Source organism: Bos mutus, chromosome X, assembly GCF_027580195.1.
Source record: "Bos mutus isolate GX-2022 chromosome X, NWIPB_WYAK_1.1, whole genome shotgun sequence".
Taxonomy (NCBI): Eukaryota; Metazoa; Chordata; class Mammalia; order Artiodactyla; family Bovidae; genus Bos; species Bos mutus.
In genome coordinates, this window is record NC_091646.1 from 58,119,547 (window position 1) to 58,138,869 (window position 19,323).

The 19,323-nt window shown below is 34.3% G+C and overlaps 1 protein-coding gene across 2 annotated transcripts in view; it reads left to right on the forward strand.

Moving 5' to 3' along the window:
* Positions 1 to 19,257, forward strand: part of POF1B (POF1B actin binding protein) — a 100,516-nt gene extending 81,259 nt beyond the window's left edge. For both annotated transcript variants that reach the window (XM_070365704.1, XM_005904963.3), the window contains 8 exons: positions 2,374 to 2,466; positions 3,302 to 3,415; positions 4,240 to 4,392; positions 4,948 to 5,067; positions 6,423 to 6,551; positions 7,361 to 7,443; positions 15,035 to 15,149; positions 16,868 to 19,257. In XM_070365704.1, coding sequence (XP_070221805.1) covers positions 2,374 to 2,466; positions 3,302 to 3,415; positions 4,240 to 4,392; positions 4,948 to 5,067; positions 6,423 to 6,551; positions 7,361 to 7,443; positions 15,035 to 15,149; positions 16,868 to 16,873 — 813 coding nt within the window. In that variant the 3' untranslated portion in view covers positions 16,874 to 19,257. The remainder of the gene's footprint in view (positions 1 to 2,373; positions 2,467 to 3,301; positions 3,416 to 4,239; positions 4,393 to 4,947; positions 5,068 to 6,422; positions 6,552 to 7,360; positions 7,444 to 15,034; positions 15,150 to 16,867) is intronic.
* Positions 19,258 to 19,323: the final 66 nt, after the last annotated feature.

A 19,323-nucleotide genomic window follows, 5' to 3' on the forward strand; every position in this document is an offset into this window, starting at 1 on the left:
TTTTTTTTTTTTTTTCCTCCATTGGATACAGAATTTTTAGTTGGCAATTCTCTTGTTTCATCACTTAAAAAACATTCTGGCTTCTATGGTTTCTCATGAGAAATCGACTGTCATTGGAATTGCTATTCCCAATAGTTAAGGTTTCTTTGCTGCTGTTAAGATTTTAAAATTTATCTTCAGTTTTAACCAGTTTGGCTGATAAGTCCAGGAATGGATTTCTTTGGATTTATCCTGCTTGAGGTTTTCTCAACTTCTTGAATGTGTATGTTTGGTTTTTTGCTAATTTGGAGGCATTTTCAGCCATTATTTTTTCATATACTTTTCCAGCTTCACCTTCTTTCTTTTCCCCTTCTAGGATTCTGATGACATAAATGTTAGATATATGTTATACTCCCATTGGACATTGAGGCTCTGTTCAATCTTCTAATCTATTCTCTCTCTGATGTTCAGAATTAAGTATTTTTTTGTTGTTCTATCTTCAAGTTCACTTATTCTTTGCTGTATCTTTTCCATTATGCTTTTTAGTCCATCCATTGACTTTTTTTTTTTTTTTAAATATATTTAAGTTATTGCCCTTTTAGGTTCTAAAATTTCCATTTAGTTACTCTTAATTTGTTTTCTCAGATTTTCAGTTGTGTTGCTGAGACTTTCTATTTTTTGTTATAAATCTTTGCAAATTCTTATTGAAACATTTTTAAGATGGCTATTTTAAAATCCTTGTCAGATATTTCTAACATTTTTGGTATTTTGATGTTGGCATGTATTAACTCTTTTTTATCAAGTTGAGATTTTCCTGTTCTAAGAATAAGTGATTTTTTTATTGACACCTGGAGATTTTGATTATGTTATGACTTCTTATTTTGATCAAATCTTCTTTTGTAGCAGGCCTCCTCTGATACTGAGAAACAGAGGAAGTGGGGTGACTGCTTATTACTGCCAGGTGGGAATGAAAGTCCAGGTTCCCTACTCTGCTTCTGTTGACATTGGTTGGGGGAGTATCTCATTGTTCTTCCTGGGCAGGGATAAGGAATTGTAGGTTCCTACTGATAACACCCTGGTTTGGATGGGAAAGAGTGTTGTGGTAATGTTCCCCTCTTGGCCTCTACAGACACTGTAAGGTGAGTAGCTTCACTTCTGTTGGACAATGATGAGTCTTGACTCTTCACTGAAAGTGAAAGTGAAGTCGCTCAGTCATGTCCAACTCTTTGCGACTCCAATGGACTGTAGCCTATCAGGCTCCTCCGTCCATGGGATTTTCCAGGCAAGAGTGCTGGAGTGGATTGCCATTTCCTTCTCCAGGGGATCTTCTCAACCCAGGAATCGAACCCAGGTCTCCCACATTGCAGGCAGACGCTTTACTGTCTGAGTCACCAAGAATTCGCTAATTCCAATTAGGTGACTAAGCAGGGAGACTGAAGGAGAGATAGTCTAATTTCCCTTCTTGGCTTTTAATGCTTTGGGTAGAGTAGAATATAGTTGCATTTTTTTTCTGTGATGTTTGGCTGAAGTAGAGTGGTTATTATCTAAATGCTATCTGCCTTGCTAGGCTGCCCTTTTTATGGTCCTTTGGCTAGAGAGAGCAGGCTTTCCTAGGGACTTTTTTTGTCCATATCTCTGGTGTTCTTGGGTTACTGATTTCCCCAACATTACTCTGATAAATGAAGCAAAAAGAAAGCCTAGGAAATCACTTCTGTATTTTTCCATAGCTCAATGTTCTAAACCAGACTTCATTCTTTTTTTCACCTTTCAGAGTCTTTTTATGTATGTTTTATACATAAATTCCAGGGCTTTCAGTTATACTTAGCAAAAAGAAGAGAAAAGTATTTGTGCTCCATCCATTCAAAAACAGAAGTTGCCTGTTTTAAAATCATTTTACTCTGAAGAAATGAGTTTAACCTAGTGAAAGGATTCTTCTCCCTCTTTAAAATTTGAGATATTTTTATATTTCAAGCTTAAACTTAATTTTTATTATATTATTCTCAACTCAGCCAAAATCAATTCATTTGGCAGCACACTTAGGGAGATGCAACTTATTATTTGAAGATTGACTGTCTCATCTTTTTTAATCTTTAGAGAAAAAAAGTAAATTTGAGAATTTGCTGATATATTTCTATCATGAAAAAGGTGATACTTCATCATGGAAAAAAGAGACCCTTTTCAAATAACATAGCTATGATCTCTTCAGGAATATTCCTTGGATTACTTATGCATGTTATTGACCAAATGCCCTGCATCACTATTCTAATATTGCCATATTAAAAATGAAGTTGTGAATAAGTTTGCTTGTAGAGCAGAAAAATTAGATTACTATTACTTACACTGCCTGTTTTAAATGCTAGTAAAAATAAATCATCAATCGTTTTCTTCCCCCAGATGAGGGATATGTCTGCTAAATCTCTCCGACTCGTGCTGTCCACATTCAGCAACATACGGGAAGAGCTTGGACATCTTCAGAATGACTTGACAGTAACATTTATTTTGATTTTTCTTTCCAAAGATTTTCTAGTTCTTAGCTTCCTAACATATAAATCAAAGCATTCAGTCTGCCTTTTAAAAATGTAATACAATAATATTGTGCTCACCCAGATATAGTTATTTTCTTGCAACAGTTAATTGGGGTTGGAGGAGAGAAGTAAAGAGCTGTCCAGTGTGAAAATGAAAGAAACTTGGGTGCACACTTATTATTTAGTTTACCACTAAGGTAATTTAATGCTTAAAGCCAGGGAGTAGTTTGTAAAATTAGAATAATCTGACTCATTGATTGGGAACTTCCCCTTTTCTGTAATAATAAAGCATACTTTGAAGTTTTTTTGAATGCTTGAAAACTTCCAAGAACTAACATTTTCTGATTTCTATTTTAATTGGTGTTTTTCATGACATCAGCTAGTTATATTCAGAAGACTTTCCATACAGTGAATTACTCCTTGAGGACTTTGGAGTGGGTTTTTTTGTTTTTGGGTTCTGATGAATACATTCAGACTCTTAATTTGAAAATTCACAACCTGCTGGGATTAACAAGGAGTCTTTGTGGATGTAAGAAAAAAATGTTAAATAATCAGAAGGTTCTGCTTCATTGCACTTAGGATTCATCAATTCATCAAAATGTCTATCAATGCAGGTTTTAAAGTTTCAGTCATTTTGTATCCCATATTTTGATTAACTTTTAGAATTCCATTTTATTAAACAACTGCAAATGAAATAAGTGCTTATTTAAACATTTCAATGAAAACAGATCTTTGTATTATGTAACTGTTGACAAGTTTCTGTAATTCTGAGTCATAACAAATAATTTTGGTTCTAGTCACTGGAAAATGATAAGATAAGACTTGAGAAAGACTTGGCATTCAAAGAAACTCAAATAAAAGAGTATGAAGAACTCTTGGCATCAGTGAGAGCTGATAATCGCCAACAGCAGGTAATTGACATTTTCATTGATAATAAATTAGATTGATAGTTTTTCATATGCACAGTTAGCACACTGGATTTATGAGATATAATCCAATTAAAATATGATGAAATAATTTGTTCATATGAGAATTGAGAGGCCTTGGGTATTTCCAGTTACTGAAGTCCTGTCAGAAAAAAAAATATATATATATATTATATATATATATAATATATATCTCTCTTAAGTATTTTAGATATGAAGTATAAACAATTCACAATTTTCTATGCTGTTAGGTGACAAAAACTGTATAAATATTGAATATCTAAGTTCAATCAATCATTTGGTTTACTAGTGTATTGCTAAAAAGGTTTTTGTAGATCTTAACACGTTTGTGCAATGAGTAATTGAATGAATGAACTCTAAAAGTTTTCTATAGATATCTGAGCAGAGATGATTCTTTGGAAATCATAGTAAATCTCTAGGGCTGATCCACTCCTAAAATTTGCTCCTGTGACAATCCCACATTTTGATTGAGTTTCCAATTGTTACATAATCAGGCATAGGGTTATTTTGGTACCTACTGGAAGGTAGGTTATCATATTGCCAAGGAGTAGCAAGAGTTTGCTAAATTGGTACACTGAAAATTCATCTAATCTCGATTCCTTCTCACTCAAGAAGGTAAGTGAGAGTAATATCTTTCATAGCTGACTTAACTTACCATTTAAGGATAAATATATAAGCAAACTGGGCATGGAAAAATATTTGCTTTGTTTCATTGAATTAATCAACTAAAAGCACTCTCTCCTAAAAAGTAAAATCCATTTGTCTTATTTATTATGTATTCTTTACAGCAAGGATGTCAAGACTCCACCTCAAAATGCCAAGCATTGGAAGAAGACAATCTCTCTCTTCGACATACGCTATCAGACGTAGAATATAGACTAAAAGAGTTGGAATACTGTAAGCGTAATTTAGAGCAAGAGAATAAAAATCTGAGAATACAGGTATTCAAATTTTGTTTTAAGCATGTGCTATTGCCTTAATTATACCATTGGTTATATATACATCTATGTGCTGTGCTAAGTTGCTACAGTCATGTCTGACTCTTTGCGACTCTATAGACCATAGTCCCCCCAGGCTCCTCTGTCCATGGGATTCTCCAGACAAGAATACTGAAGTGGATTGCCATGCCCTCCTCCAAGGGATCCTCCTGACCCAGGGATTGAACCTGTGTCTTTTAGCCTGCACTGGCAGGCGGGTTCTTTACTACTAGTGCCACCTGGGAAGCCCATATGTGTGTGTGTGTGTGTGTGTGTGTGTTTGTGTGTGTGTATCCAATTCAATGCGAGAAAATACATAGACTGCTTTCTCATGATTTCACATGCAGTTATGTCTTAACTCACTGCCATTTCAGCTGTATAATGAACTTCCAAAAAAATCCGTCTGATTGTTTCAATGTTTTGTTTAATTATGTGTTTTTTATCTATCAGTGTTTTGTAATATCATATGCATTTCCTTCATAACAGTCTAATTACAGAAAATTATTTTGCCTTGTGTAGGTTTCTGAGACTTGCACAGGCCCGATGCTGCAGGCTAAAATGGATGAGATTGGCAACCATTACATGGAAGTGGTAAAAAACTTAAGAATGGAGAAAGACAGAGAGATCTGCAAACTAAGGGTATGTAGATCCTACACTGCATAAATGTACAGGTCAGCACAGACTTTCTAATAAGATAATGTTATTTTCAAGTTTAAAGCTACAAACAAAAATCAACTGAAGGTAGACTGATAGGAGTATGTTGTAGAACTTTTTGTTAAATACGTATCATTGTGTAAAGAATACTGTTAAATTGTTTTTTTTTTTAATTTAGCTTCATCTTTTCTAGGAAAGAAAAAATGTTAAGTTGGGGTTGTTGGTTTTTTAATTTTGATTAATTTATTTGGTGATGGGGGAGAGGGAACATTTTATGATCCTACCTGAAGTTTGCTCTATGCAGGCAAGAATAACTTTCAAGATTGTCCAGTGAAGCCACATTTGAATTCATAAAAATCTTTCTTTGACTTTGAGGGGTGATACATAGCAAGAGCTTTGTCAAGTGCAAGGATAAAACTGTTGAATTATGTACCTGTAATTGGCATCAAAATCAAAGTGATATTTGTGAGAATAATTGTACATTGCCTTATTTTGTCATTCTAGGTCAAACTGACTAACCCTTAAGTTACTGATACAATTACAATAGTAATTACAATTACTAATTGTAGTTATATAACTCAAATATTTTAATATAAAAATTGACCACATAGGTTTTTTTTTGCAAATATAATGTATAGTCTTTACCAAAAATCAAAATGAAACAAAATAGAATTTGTTCAAAAGGAAATCAACTTTTCTTGCAGATTTCCTCCACTGGTTTCTTTTCCATCAGAATGTTACTAATAACACTTTAACATAACAGTCATCTGTGCATACATAATACAGTAAAGAAGGAAATGAACAGGATTTGGAGTCAGAAGACCTGTCATGGAGTTGCAGCTGTGTTGCTTACTAGCTGTTGCTCCTTTGTATGATTTAACATCTCTGGACCTCATTTACCTGTTTTGTAAATAAGGTTTATAATAACACTTATCTCAGAGGGCTGCTGTGAGCACTGAGAGAAGTTATGCAGGAGGAATATGTTGTTAAGTGCAAATCATGATATAATATTAGTTACTGACTTTTCCTTAATTAGTATTTGAAGGAATATAAAGTACCTGTTTTCTTAGCTTTATTTTAATTCTGTTGCCTAGGATTTTTACTTACATAATGCCTAAGCCTAAATAGTAAAGTCAACTTTAAAAAGTGAGAAATTCCTAATTGGTATTTCAATTTGTATTCAACATTCATAAAACTTCAAATGTTTATAACTATTGGTATTTTACTCTTCATTTCATAACTAGCTTTATGACTTTCTGCCACTTAACCTCTTTGGAACTCAGTTATCCATTTTGTTAAATGAGAATTATAATAGTTCTAAGTTCTTTTTAAATCCTTAGACTCAATTAAATCAGTACCAAAAAGATGTTTCAAGAAGAGAAGGAAGCTGCAATGATTTTCAATTCAAGATTCATGAACTGACAAGTTTGCTGGAAGAGAAAGATTCCCTTATAAAGCGTCAGTCAGAGGTAACAGAGAAGGGGTCAAGGTGGAGAGGAACCATACAACTCAGCCATGTGGGATAAATAATTTCCACAAACTAAGAAAAGACATATTTCCAAGACTTAATTTATTCATAAAGAAGAATGTGAATGACTATGAAGAAGTAAAAGGCTCTATTTCAGGAGAAATAATTCAAAGGAAAGATAGAATTGAAGCAAAAAATATTATGCTTTTAATATTTTTAAAATGTTGATTTTCTACTTCATTAGCAATGAAACTTCCAATAAGACTGAGTTTCTTCAGTAAGGGACTTTGTTATATTCCTTTCTATGAGTATAGTATATAGCCCAAGTTCTGTTATAAAATAGGTACTGAAGGAACAAAGTATCCAAAATAGTGGTTAATATCGTATTGCTGTTATTGAACAAATGGTACTTGTAGTAATGTTCAGTAATAGATTATCTCTTAGGAAACAATATCTGTTCCCATATTGCAGTTTCAATGCTTTTCTGCTATAGTTATACTTTTTAATCTTTTGCCACAGAAATTTTCACATATTCACCTTGAGAATCATGCCCATTCTATCTCATGTTATCCCTTAAGTACAGAAATCCTATACCAGTTAGTGGATTCTTGCAGAGACTTATAATGTAACTTAATTAGGTATCATGAAGCAAGATTATATGGAATTCAACAAGTAGGATTGGAATATTCTTACCTCAAGGCTAAAAAGGAAGGGAAAAATTATTCTTAGAACCTTGTTAAATGATCAGAAATACCTCTTACCTCATGTTTGTACTGTTTTCAAATGGTTATATTGTCTTTTATTTCTAAGGAACTCTCAAAGTTGAGACAAGAAATATATTCATCTCATAACCAACCCTCCAGTGGTGGAAGGACAACTATTACAACTAAAAAGTAATGTTATTTTTAATGAAATTTGGATATGATTTTGGTTATGTTATAATCCAAGTTGTAGCATGTTTACTTGATATATACACCCCTAGACAGAATTTGATGTTTTCTGCTGGCCAGTAATTCTACTGAGGAATGAATGTTCACAAAAAGACGATAAAATTCAACAGCACACTTTCACTGTATTTATAATGCATTAAATACAATGAAAGTAAAAAGCAAATAATTCATTGTTTAACCAACCATATTAGTTAGGACTCTTTCAGTTGTACATGCCAGAAACGCAGCTTAAACTGGGAATTGGTTAATCCACTTAACTGGGATTGCTTGTTGTCCAAATGGATTTGTGTGATCAAAATATGTCTTCAGAAATCTGTCTTTATCTTTTGGCTCTGTTCTTTCCTGCATAGACATCATTATTCTTAGGCAGCATCTCTTCTTATGTAATCAATATGACCATAACTTACATTGCAAAATCAAATAGAAAGTGACTCTTTATGAATACATTCAGCAACAATCAACTTTGGATATTTCATATAAATGGAATAATGCAAAATGTAATCTTTGGAAACCGAAATCTTTCACTTTGCATGTTTTCAAGATTCATCTGTGGTTTAGCATGTGTCAGTATTTCATTGATTTTTGTTACTAAATAGTATTCCATTTTATGGATGTATATACCATTTTATTTATCCATTCATCAATTGATGGAAATTTGGGCTGTTTTCAGTTTTGAACAATGCTATTGTAAATATCTGTGTTCAAATTTGTGTATAAATATGTGTTCATTTCTTTTAAGTATATACCTAGGAGTAGAATTGCTGAGCACATAGTAACTCTGTTTAACTTTTTGGAGAACTCCTAAATTTTTCCAAAGCAGCTGCACCACTTTATACCTGTTAGCATTTGCCTTATATATTGAGTTGCTCCTATATTGGGTGCATAAATATATACAATTGTTATGTCTTCTTGGATTGATCCCTTGATCATTTTGTAGTGTTCTTCCTTGTCTCTTGTAACAGTCTTTATTTTAAAGTCTATTTTGTCTGATATGAATGTTGCTACTCCAGCTTTCTTTTGATTTCCATTTTCATGGACCATTTTTTTCTACTCCCTCACTTTCAGTCTGTATGTGTCCCTAGGTATGAGGTGAGTCTCTTGTAGACAGTATATACATGGGTCTTGTTTTTGTATCCATTCAGTCAGTCTATGTCTTTTGGTTGGAGCATTTAATCCATTTACATCTAAGGTAATTATCAACTTTTATGTTCCTATTGATATTTTATAAATTGTTTTGGGTTTGTTTTGTAGGTCTTTTCTCCCTTCCTTTCCTCTTTTGTTCTCTTCTCTTGTGTTTCTTGCCTAGGAAGTTTCCTTTAGCATTTGTTGCAAAGCTGGTTTGGTGGTGCTGAATTCTTTTAGCTTTTGTTTGTCTGTGAAGCTTTTGATTTCTCTGTTGGGTCTGAATCAGACCCTTTCTGGGTAGAGTATTCTTGGTTGTAGGTTTTTTCCCCCTTTCATTACAAATATATCCTGCCACTCTCTTCTGGCCTGCAGAGTTTCTGCTGAAAAATCTGCTGATAACCTTATGGGGATTCCTTTATATGTCGTTTGTTACTTTCACCTTGTTTATTTGAATATTTTTTCTTTGTATTTAATTTCTGTTTGTTTGATTAATATGTGTCTCCGTGTGTTCTTCCTTGGGTGTATCCCATATGTGACTCTGCACTTCCTGGGCTTGGGTGACTATGTCCTTTCCCATGTTAGGGAAGTTTTCAACTATAATCTCTTCCAATATTTTCTCAGGCCCTTTCTCTTTTTCTTCCAGAACCCTTTTAATTCAAATGTCAGTGCATTTAATGTTGTCCCAAATGTCTCTGAGACTGTCCTAATTTCTTTTCATTCTTTTTTCTTTGCTTTGTGGCAGAGATTTTCACCATTCTGTCTTCCAGGTCACTTATCTGTTTTTACGCCTCAGTTACTCTGCTATTTTTTCCTTCCAGTGTATTTATTTCAGTTGTCTTGTTCATCTATGTTTATTTGTTTTTTAGTTCTTCTAGGTCTTTGGTAAACATTTTTTGCATCTTCTTGATCTCTGCCCCCATTCTTTTTCCGAGATCTTGGGACATCTTTACTATCATTATTACTCCAAATTCTATTTTAGATAGATTGCTTGTCTCCTCTTCATTTAGTTGTTTTTGTAGAAGTTTATCTTGCTTCTTCATCTGTAACATATTTCTTTGTCATCTCATTTTGTCACTTACTGTTTATGGTCTCCTTCCCACAGTATGCATGATCATGGTTCCTCTTGCTTCTGGTGTCTGCTTCCTTGTGGGTGAGGTTGGTCCAGAGGCTTGTTCCATTATCCCCTTGATAGGGTGATCAGAGCTTGCCCTACATGTTGCGTGTCCTAGATATTGCTATTTGGTTGTCACTGCCCTGTCAGGGGTGGGGTCTCTTCCCTAGTTGTCAGAGTAGAGACCCCCAGATCTGTTTCTTAGCTGTGTTTCTGATCTGTGGTATAAGATAGATAGGATTGAAGCACTCCCACTGGGAGAGAAGCCACTGAGTATTCCTCCTCTGGAGGTGTTCACCTGTCAATGTGCTCTGTTGTGTCCCCTTTTGCCTGAGCTTACAAAGTACAATATTGTTGGTGGTGTTCTTGGTCCCACCTTAACTGTGGGCATGCAAGCAACTGGCCCTGGTGACTCTTAGGCATTGTTTTCATCAGGCCATTGGCTCAGATCCACTGAAGTCAGGTCCTAGGACTGCATCAGCTATGCACCTGGACCCACCATGGGAACTACAGAGACAGCTCATATTCTGGTCTGCCCCAACCTTCACATGTACATGCCCACAAAGCCCACAGCTGCTAAGTTAGACCCCTCCCAGCTACAAGAACACTTGTCCTTTCAGATGTTTCACATGCACTGAATTTAGGAAGCTATCAGTGGAGATGTAACTGAAGTTTTCACAGCTGCTAAGAGAGATTTCACCACTTCTTCCTTAGTCACACATCCCCTGGTTTCAGCCCCTTTGGGCAGATTTCCTAGTAGGGGGAGCTATCTGTGTCCTCCTAGGACAGCATAGGCAGGTCCTGACTCCCACTGATGGATTTTTTAGAGAAGCAAGTTTACCTATACGCTCCCAGGACAATGGGACAGCTCCTGGAACTCACTCATGGATTTCCTAGTAGCAAGAGCTATCCATGCTCTCCTGGGACAGCAGGGCAGTTCCAGCATCTGCCTGCAGGTCTGGAAGAGGTGGCCAGTGTCTGCCTCTGGAGCCCAAGATGGTGATGGTGACCCATGCCAGTCCCCAGGCCTCCTCTAGGTAGTGTACTGTGCCTGGGAGCACTCACAGGCAAAGAAGCTCTTATGGTGGTCCCACCCCTCTCCTCATGTGCCTCCCAGTAATGGTGCCTTCTTTCTCTGGTGGGCTCAGGCTTCTTCCTAGTACACCTAAACCTAGTTAGGTGTAGTTTCCACACCTAACCCTGGTCCTCTCCCTGAGATTGAGCTCTGAAATCTGAACTTCAGCACCCAAGCCCCCCTCTCACTGACAGAAGAGTGTCTCAAGTTGGAGAACATAGATTGGCAGTGCTGACCCTCTGTGTAGGTTACTTTTGCCTTCCACAAACCTGTTGCTGCTCTCTCCCTCTTAGGCTCCAAAAGTCTCCCTCTGTCCAGTATGATCTTTCCACTGGTGAGGAGACTTCTCAAGGTGTGGGAAACTTTCTTCCTTCACAGCTCCCTCCCAATGGTGCAGGCCTCATCCTGATTTCTTCTTTTTCTTTTAGTCCTACCCAATTATGCAGAGGGTTTTTATTAAGTCTTTTTTGGGGATATCTGAGGTCTTCTGTGACTGTTCTTTTGTCATCATACCCCTTTTTATGTTTTCAAGACAAAAGATTTCTCTTTAAATTTTTAAAAATTGTGATATAAACGTATAACATTATTTTAGTTTTGGATATACAACACAGTGGTTCACTATGTATATATTTCTAAGTGATCACCATAATAAGTCTAGTTAATACCCATTACCATCCATAGTTACAAATTTTTTTTGTGATAAGAACTTTTAAAGATCTAATCTTTTAGCAACTTTCAAATACACAATACAGTTTTATTAACTATAGTTACCATACCTGTCATTACATTCCAATGTATTTATTTTGTAACTGGAAGTTTGTACCTTTTGACCACTTTCACCCATTTTGCCCACCCCCCACTCCTCCACCTCGGGCAACCAGCAATATGTTCTCTTTACCTATGAGGTTTTTCTTTTTTAGATCCCACGTACAAGTGAGATAATATGGTATCTGTCTGTCTCTGTCTGCCTTATTTCATTTTGCATAATGCCCTCAAGGTCAATCCATTCTGTTGTAAATGGTAGGATTTCCTTTATTTTTTGGCCGAATGATATTCCAGTGTGTGTGTATGTGTGTGTCTTGAATATACAATACATATTTTTTTAATTTTTTAATTTTATTTTTTAACTTTACAATATTGTATTGGTTTTGCCATATATCAAAATGAATCCACCACAGGTATACATGTGTTCCCCATCCTGAATCCTCCTCCCTCCTCCCTCCCCGTACCATCCTTCTGGGTTGTCCCAGTGCACCAGCCCCAAGCATCCAGTATCGTGCATCAAACCCGGACTGGTGACTCGTTTCATATATGATATTATACATGTTTAAATGCCATTCTCCCAAATCATCCCACCCTCTCCCTCTCCCACAGAGTCCAAAAGACTGTTCTATACATCAGTGTCTCTTTTGCTGTCTCGTATACAGGGTTATTGTTACCATCTTTCTAGATTCCATATATATGCGTTAGTATACTGTATTGGTGGTTTTCTTTCTGACTTACTTCACTCTGTATAATAGGCTCCAGTTTCATCCACCTCATTAGAACTGATTCAAATGTATTCTTTTTAATGGCTGAGTAATACTCCATTGTGTATATGTACCATAGCTTTCTTATCCATTCATCTGCTGATGGACATCTAGGTTGCTTCAATACTTTATTTATCCATTCTAACACTGATGGACACTTACACTGATTTTATGTCTTGACTATTGGTAAATAATGTCACAATGAACATTAGAGTGCAGATACCTTTTAGTGTTTTGATTTCCTTCTTTTAAATACCCAGAAGTTAAATTGCTAGATCATATGATAGTTCTATTTTTAATTTTTTGAGGAACCTCAATACTGTTTTTTTTTTTATTTTTTAATTTTACAATATTGTATTGGTTTTGCTATATATCAACATGAATCCACCACAAGTATACACATGTTGCACCAGTTTGCATTCCCACCAACAGTGCAAAAGTTTCCCTTTTTTCCACACCCTTGCCAACACCTGCTATTTCTTGTCTTTTTGATAATAGCCATTTTAAGACAGATATGAGGTGATATCTTTCTTGATATCTTTAAATTGTGTGCTTTCTTTGTTTGCTAAGCAATCTGGTTAGAACTATATCAATTTTAGTGATATTCTTGAAGTTATTTTCATTATTGTATTTTATCTGTTTTATTGGTTTATTAGGTATATTTCTTTTTTTATGACTGCTGTAAGTTTTAAAGTATTCTTTTTTATATTATCACAGTTTGTCCTCAATAATGTATCTCATCACATGTAGCATAGAAATTTTATGGTAGTATACTTCCATTTTCCCATGATCTTTTTGCTATTTCTGTTATCTATATTTACTTTTACATATATTTTAAACCTTCATATACAGTATTATATTGCTCTAAATAGTAAAAATTATTTTTAAAATATTAAAACATGAAAAACAATGTTTTAAATTTACTCACATATGTATCATTTCTAGTGCTGTTCATTCTTTTGCTTAGATTCAAAATTACCATCTGATAATCATTTTCCATACTTCAGTATTTCTCACCATACTGTTCTGCTGGTGAAGACTTTTCTTGGCTTTTTATGTCTGAAAACAGTTGTAATTTTGCCTTTATTATCCAAAGTTATTTTTGCTGTATGTAGAATAGTAACTGGTACTTCCAGTACTTTAAAGCTGTCATTCCACTGTCTTCTGACTTTCATTATGTCTAATATGAAGTTTGATGTTAATTTTATGATTATTTCTCTTAGTAATGCTTTTTTTCCTATTTATGAGATACTTTATCACTGGTTTTCAGCAATCTGATAATGATGTGCCTCTATGTGTTTTTCTTCATCATTATTTTTCTTGTTCTTCATTGAGCTTCTTGGATCTCTGTGTTTAGTTTCTATCAAATTTGGAAAGAATTATATCGTTATTTCTTCAACTATTTTTTTCTCCTGCTAATCCTATAATCGAGGATATATAATCCTATATCCTGTAATCCTTCAATTATGCATATATGAGGGCACCTGATATTTTACATGGCTAACTCATACTCTGTATATCTTTTTCAGTCTTTTTTTTTTTTTTCTCTTGTGTTTGATTTTGGATAATTTGTCCTGATGTCTTCAAATTTAGTAGGATTTTCTTCTGTGCCTAATCTGTTGTTAATCCCACACAACATTAATTTCATCTTTATAAATCTGATGTAGATCATTGTATTTTCAATCTTTCTCACTGTGTTCATGCTTTCCTCCAACTTACTAATTATACACTTTATATATTTCTTTATATTTCTAGTAGATGAAACCTTGCTTATTTGTCATTTCTTGGTTTGTTTCTAATTCACTTTTTTCTTCATCATTATTCATATATTCCTGCTTCATTCCATACCTACTGATTTCATATTGAATGCCATATATTTTGATTTTACATATTTGAGTTCTGGATATTTTTTATAACACTAAGAATTTAGGAGGTTTGTTCTGAGATGAGGTTAGGTTATTTGGAAACAGTGTAATAATTTCAAGTTTTGTTTTTAAACTCTTAGAACAACTTGCAGTCTAGGACCAGGTCATCCCACTACTAAGGCAGTAGTAGTGTTTTGTAGTATTTGCCTGATGCCCTCAAGTATTAGGAAGTCTTTTCACTCTGGTTACTGGAACACAGACTGGAGTTCCCTTCACCAGGTGAACTCCAGGATTTTTTTTTTTTTTTCTAATTTTATTTTATTTTTAAACTTTACATAATTGTATTAGTTTTGCCAAATATTTTAAGACTGTTCCTCTTCAGTGGTTCTTACCCCAGCCTCAGTAGCTTTTTCACATGCCTATACTGATCAGTACTCACCCAAAGACTTGTAGGGGAATGCTCTACAGATCCCTTCACCTCTCTCCAACTGTATAGCTCTCTCCTGTCTGGTATTCTGTTCTACAAATTCTCACTCCAGGCAGTGTGGTAGGCACTTGTAGGGCTCATGCCATTTGTTTCCCTTCTTTGGGATCATTGTCTTGTGCTGCCAGTGATCCATCATTGCCAGAAGCAGAAATACTTCCCTCTTGTTCTCTTGAAAATAATAGTAGTAAATCTGTGTACACTAAGAGGAGATTTTCTTTTTAGAAAAAGTTAAAAGTCATTCAGAGCCAAATTAAATAAGGAAAGACAAAGTAGGAATGACTAAAAAGTAATGAAATTATTTTCTTGTCCAGCCTATAAACTAACTTTTGTTTTTCTATATAGGTATAGGACACAGTATCCAATCCTAGGCCTCTTGTATGATGACTATGAATATATACCGCCAGGTAGTGATACAAAAACTATTGTGATTGAGAAAACAGAAGACAAATGGACTTGTGTAAGTTCATGGGACATTTCTAGAATATATAATTATGGAGAAAAAATCCTAAGGCCATTGCATTTGGTTAGCAGAGTTTCTCAGCCTCAGCACTATTAATATTTGGGGCTGGATAATTTGATGTGGGTGACTGCCCTGCACATTGTAGGACATTGTAAAACTATATAGAATCTGATTTTTAACACTATGATAACGACAGCCTTTTTCTTATGTTAAAATCTTAAGTACTGAAAGCAGGTAAGACTAATCTATGGTTTTAAAAGTCAGGAAGTGGTTGGTTTTCTTTGAGGGTTGGCACCCAATTGGAAGGAAACATAAGGAGGACTGCTGCTGCTAAGTCACTTCAGTCGTGTCCGACTCTGTGCGACCCCACAGACGGCAGCCCACCAGGCTCCGCCATCCGTGGGATTCTCCAGGCAAGAACACTGGAGTGGGTTGCCATTTCCTTCTCCAATGCATGAAAGGGAAAAGTGAAAGTAAAGTCGCTCAGTCGTGTCCAACTCTTTGCGACCCCATGGACTGCAGCCCACCAGGCTCCTCTGTCCATGGGATTTTCCAGGCAAGAGTACTGGAGTGGGCGGCCACTGCCTTCTCCAATAAGGAGGACTACTGGGGTAATAATAATATGCTCTTTCTTGATCTGACTAATGGTTGCATATATGTGTTGAGTTTAGGAAAATTCATTTAGTTGTACACCTATATGTGTACTACTTCTAAGTTTATTATATTTCAATAAAAGTCTTAAAATGCCTAAGTATATCATGATTAGCAACAGATAAATATATGTCAATCAACTATTCTGTAGAACCTTTTGAGGAAAATTTTAAATGTAGATTTATAGTTAATAAAATACTGGAGGTGTATAATTAATAAATTACTGCAGATATAATTAATAAAATTAAACACCTGTTAACTCACTTTGAACAATTATCTTTTGGTTGAACAAGCTCAAATATTTGAATAAACTAAAAAAAATTCAAAAAGCTGTTAACTCTGAAGCCCTTCTCTAACTATGGTCAAATCATTAATCATGTATATATGATTATATATCATCAGTGGAAGCAACCAACATTCAGTAACCCTAAATTAAAATAATTTGAACTTTGAAATATATTTTAATATATTTCTTAGGTCATTAATTATTGAGAATTACTTATTACTATTATTCCCCAGAGGTGGCATAGATGTGCTGCTGCTGCTAAGTCGCATCAGTCGTGTCTGACTCTGTGCGGACCCCATAGACAGCAGCCCACCAGGCTCCCCCGTCCCTGGGATGTGAGGACCTGCCAAATAAAGGTCTACAGAATAATAGTAGTTACATTTCCCTTCATTAATAGCATATGGCAATGAACATCAAATTTGATATTTGAAGGTACTAGATACTATTAGCAAGTTCAAAATATATTTAAGTTTACAGATGATAGATGTGTATTTATCAACAGAGACTTTTGGATATATTTAACCTCTAAATATGACACCAAGGAGTAAATCTACTTAAATCTTCCTCCTCTGTGCTTAAAGTCATTTGAAAACTATACCTTGACTAAAGTCAGATAAATCATTGTGTCATTGACTATACATATAAAAAAGTACCAAACAGTGCCATGTATTTCCTTTGGTATTATTCATATCAATGTACATAGTTTTTATAACTTTGTTCATATAATTATAATGTCTTAATTATAAGCCAGTTCTAAATTATTTTTTTTCTTTTCTAGCCATGAATGAATCTCCAGCTCAAAGGAATTTTTTTGTGTCTTCATTAGTATTTTACTTTTTCATAACAAAAGCCAATCAATATTTAAGCCATGCTATAACCCTGCAAGTCTAATGGAATTAATTAGTTATACAGATGACAGTTTCTCCAGCCATTTATAAGGCCTGAATCCTTTCTATCACATTTTTGTATTCAATATAGCAACATACTAATTTTTAAAACTCAATTACAAACTGCAGGACTTAATCCACTCTTTTTCAATAGGGTGCTTCCTAGACAGAGTTAATTTTTTGGGGGTAGAGATTTTACAAGTTATCTCACTAGAAGTTTTCCTATGATATTAGAATGCAGTTTAGCTGAAGGAGCAAATACTATTTTTTAATGACAACAACAAAAAGCAATATTATTGAATTAAAAGAAACAGTTTAGTGCATGGTATATACAGAATATATTTGTTTTTCTCATATTAAACCTTGTGATTAAAATAGATAATTTATTACATGTACAAAGGAGTTACATTTATACTTCTTTGAGATAAAACTAAATCAAAGGTGGTGGTTAATTTCATTTATTAGGGGAGTGGGATAATATTTTAAAAAATACCTAAGTCTACTAGATTGTACATTATGGTATTATGGGTCTAAGTACTTGTCAGTGGCTTGGCAAATCCGTCTTTTGAAGCATATCAGCCCCAAATGAGCACACCCACTTTCTTAAAAACAAATAACACTATATTGCAGTAGAGAGTGGAAGGAAGGTGGTCTTTTTTTAAAAATAGTGGTAGACAAAACAACATTGAAATACTGTGTAAAAGTGAAACACTTGATATCTGTATTCTACTTGGGAGAAAGAAATCTTATCATAAAATATTTAATGTACTTTGAAGTTGGTTGATTAACTGGGTTCTAATGATCTTATAAAGTGAACTAAAGTATTTTCTAAATATATTAGTAGATATGAATGAACTTTTAAAATTTCAACCCCTTTGGTTAAAGTTAAGAATTAGCAAAAATTAAAATGTTTGTATTTGACAAAGTATAGATTCAGGTAACAAATAAATTTGGATTTATATGTGAATGAGGTTTTGCACTGAAATGTCTTTGCAAATATCTATATATAATTCTGTCATTCTTTATAATTATATTCTAATAATTATCCATTATACTAAGAAACTGTTAAGATAGGAACATATGAGGAACTATACTGAATCAAACCACAAATGAAGAGAAAAATGTTTTTAATATTTATATAAATATTCAAGTTAGTCTTGATACGAAGCAAAAAGCCTTATTTTCCTAATATTCTGACTAAAATGTTAAGCTCTGTAATGTGGGTTGGTACAATTCTAATCTTATTAGTGTTTTGTAACAGAATGAGCTATATAGTCCTTATCTTTATTCCCTTAGTATAGGAACAACAGAAATTTCTCCTCTGCTAACTACTCATATATGTAACTGTAACAAAATTATGCCTTGTTATCTCCCCATTATACATTATGTAAGTGTAAGTTTTTAGTAGCCTGATAGAAAAGTGCTACAATAACTTTTAAAATTAGAATAAATGTGATTTTCCTAAACTACTCATATAAAAATAACAGTGCCCAAAATTTGGGCTCACTTGATCCATGCATAGTGAGAGAATGGGGGGTTATAACAAGGTGATTATTATACTTAACACAGTTATATGTATGTATTTCTTTTCTAATTTTTGATTAAGTTCAATAGAAACATGTGATTGTTTTCCTAAGTTTCACACAGCTTATCTCTGAAAACTGCAGATATTGTCAGGTGAGGAATGCTTGTTTATCTAAATTTTGTTCCAGCATATTTTACTTTAGATGTTGAATAAAATGGGAGACTGTGCAATGACATGCAAAGTTAATTTAAATGTATAAATAAAATATGTATCTATATGGTTTTTGTGGAAGTCCTAGTAGGAAACATGCAGTATGGATGTTTAGCTTACCTGTACATTTTGGTCAGAAAGTTACTATTCACATGAATGTTTATGTTAGGCTAACAAGCACCACAATAGAAAACTCTGATGTAGATTACTAGAGACAACACTTTAACATAGTTGGACCTCTCAATGATGCAGTTTTCTGTTTAAAATGAGAAATTTCTTCGCTTACGAACCTAGTCCTCTAAATTTCATAATTCAGTAAGTTCATAACTAGATGCCATAAAACATTCTTCCTATTTTTGTAATGGTGCTTTAACTGTAATACTTTGTCTACAGAAACAGTACAAAAGGGACAAAATAAAAGCTCAAAAAATTGCATGCTACCACTCAAGTTAGATCACTTTAACAAAAAGTCATTCTCACTTCTTTCTCATTACTATAATCCACAAAGATAACATTGTGCAGGCATAGTACCCATGAAAGTAAATAATAAGCTGTGAAAAGACTTCCCTGCAAGGTCTCTCCCCCACCAGACACCATTACTAAATTTATTGG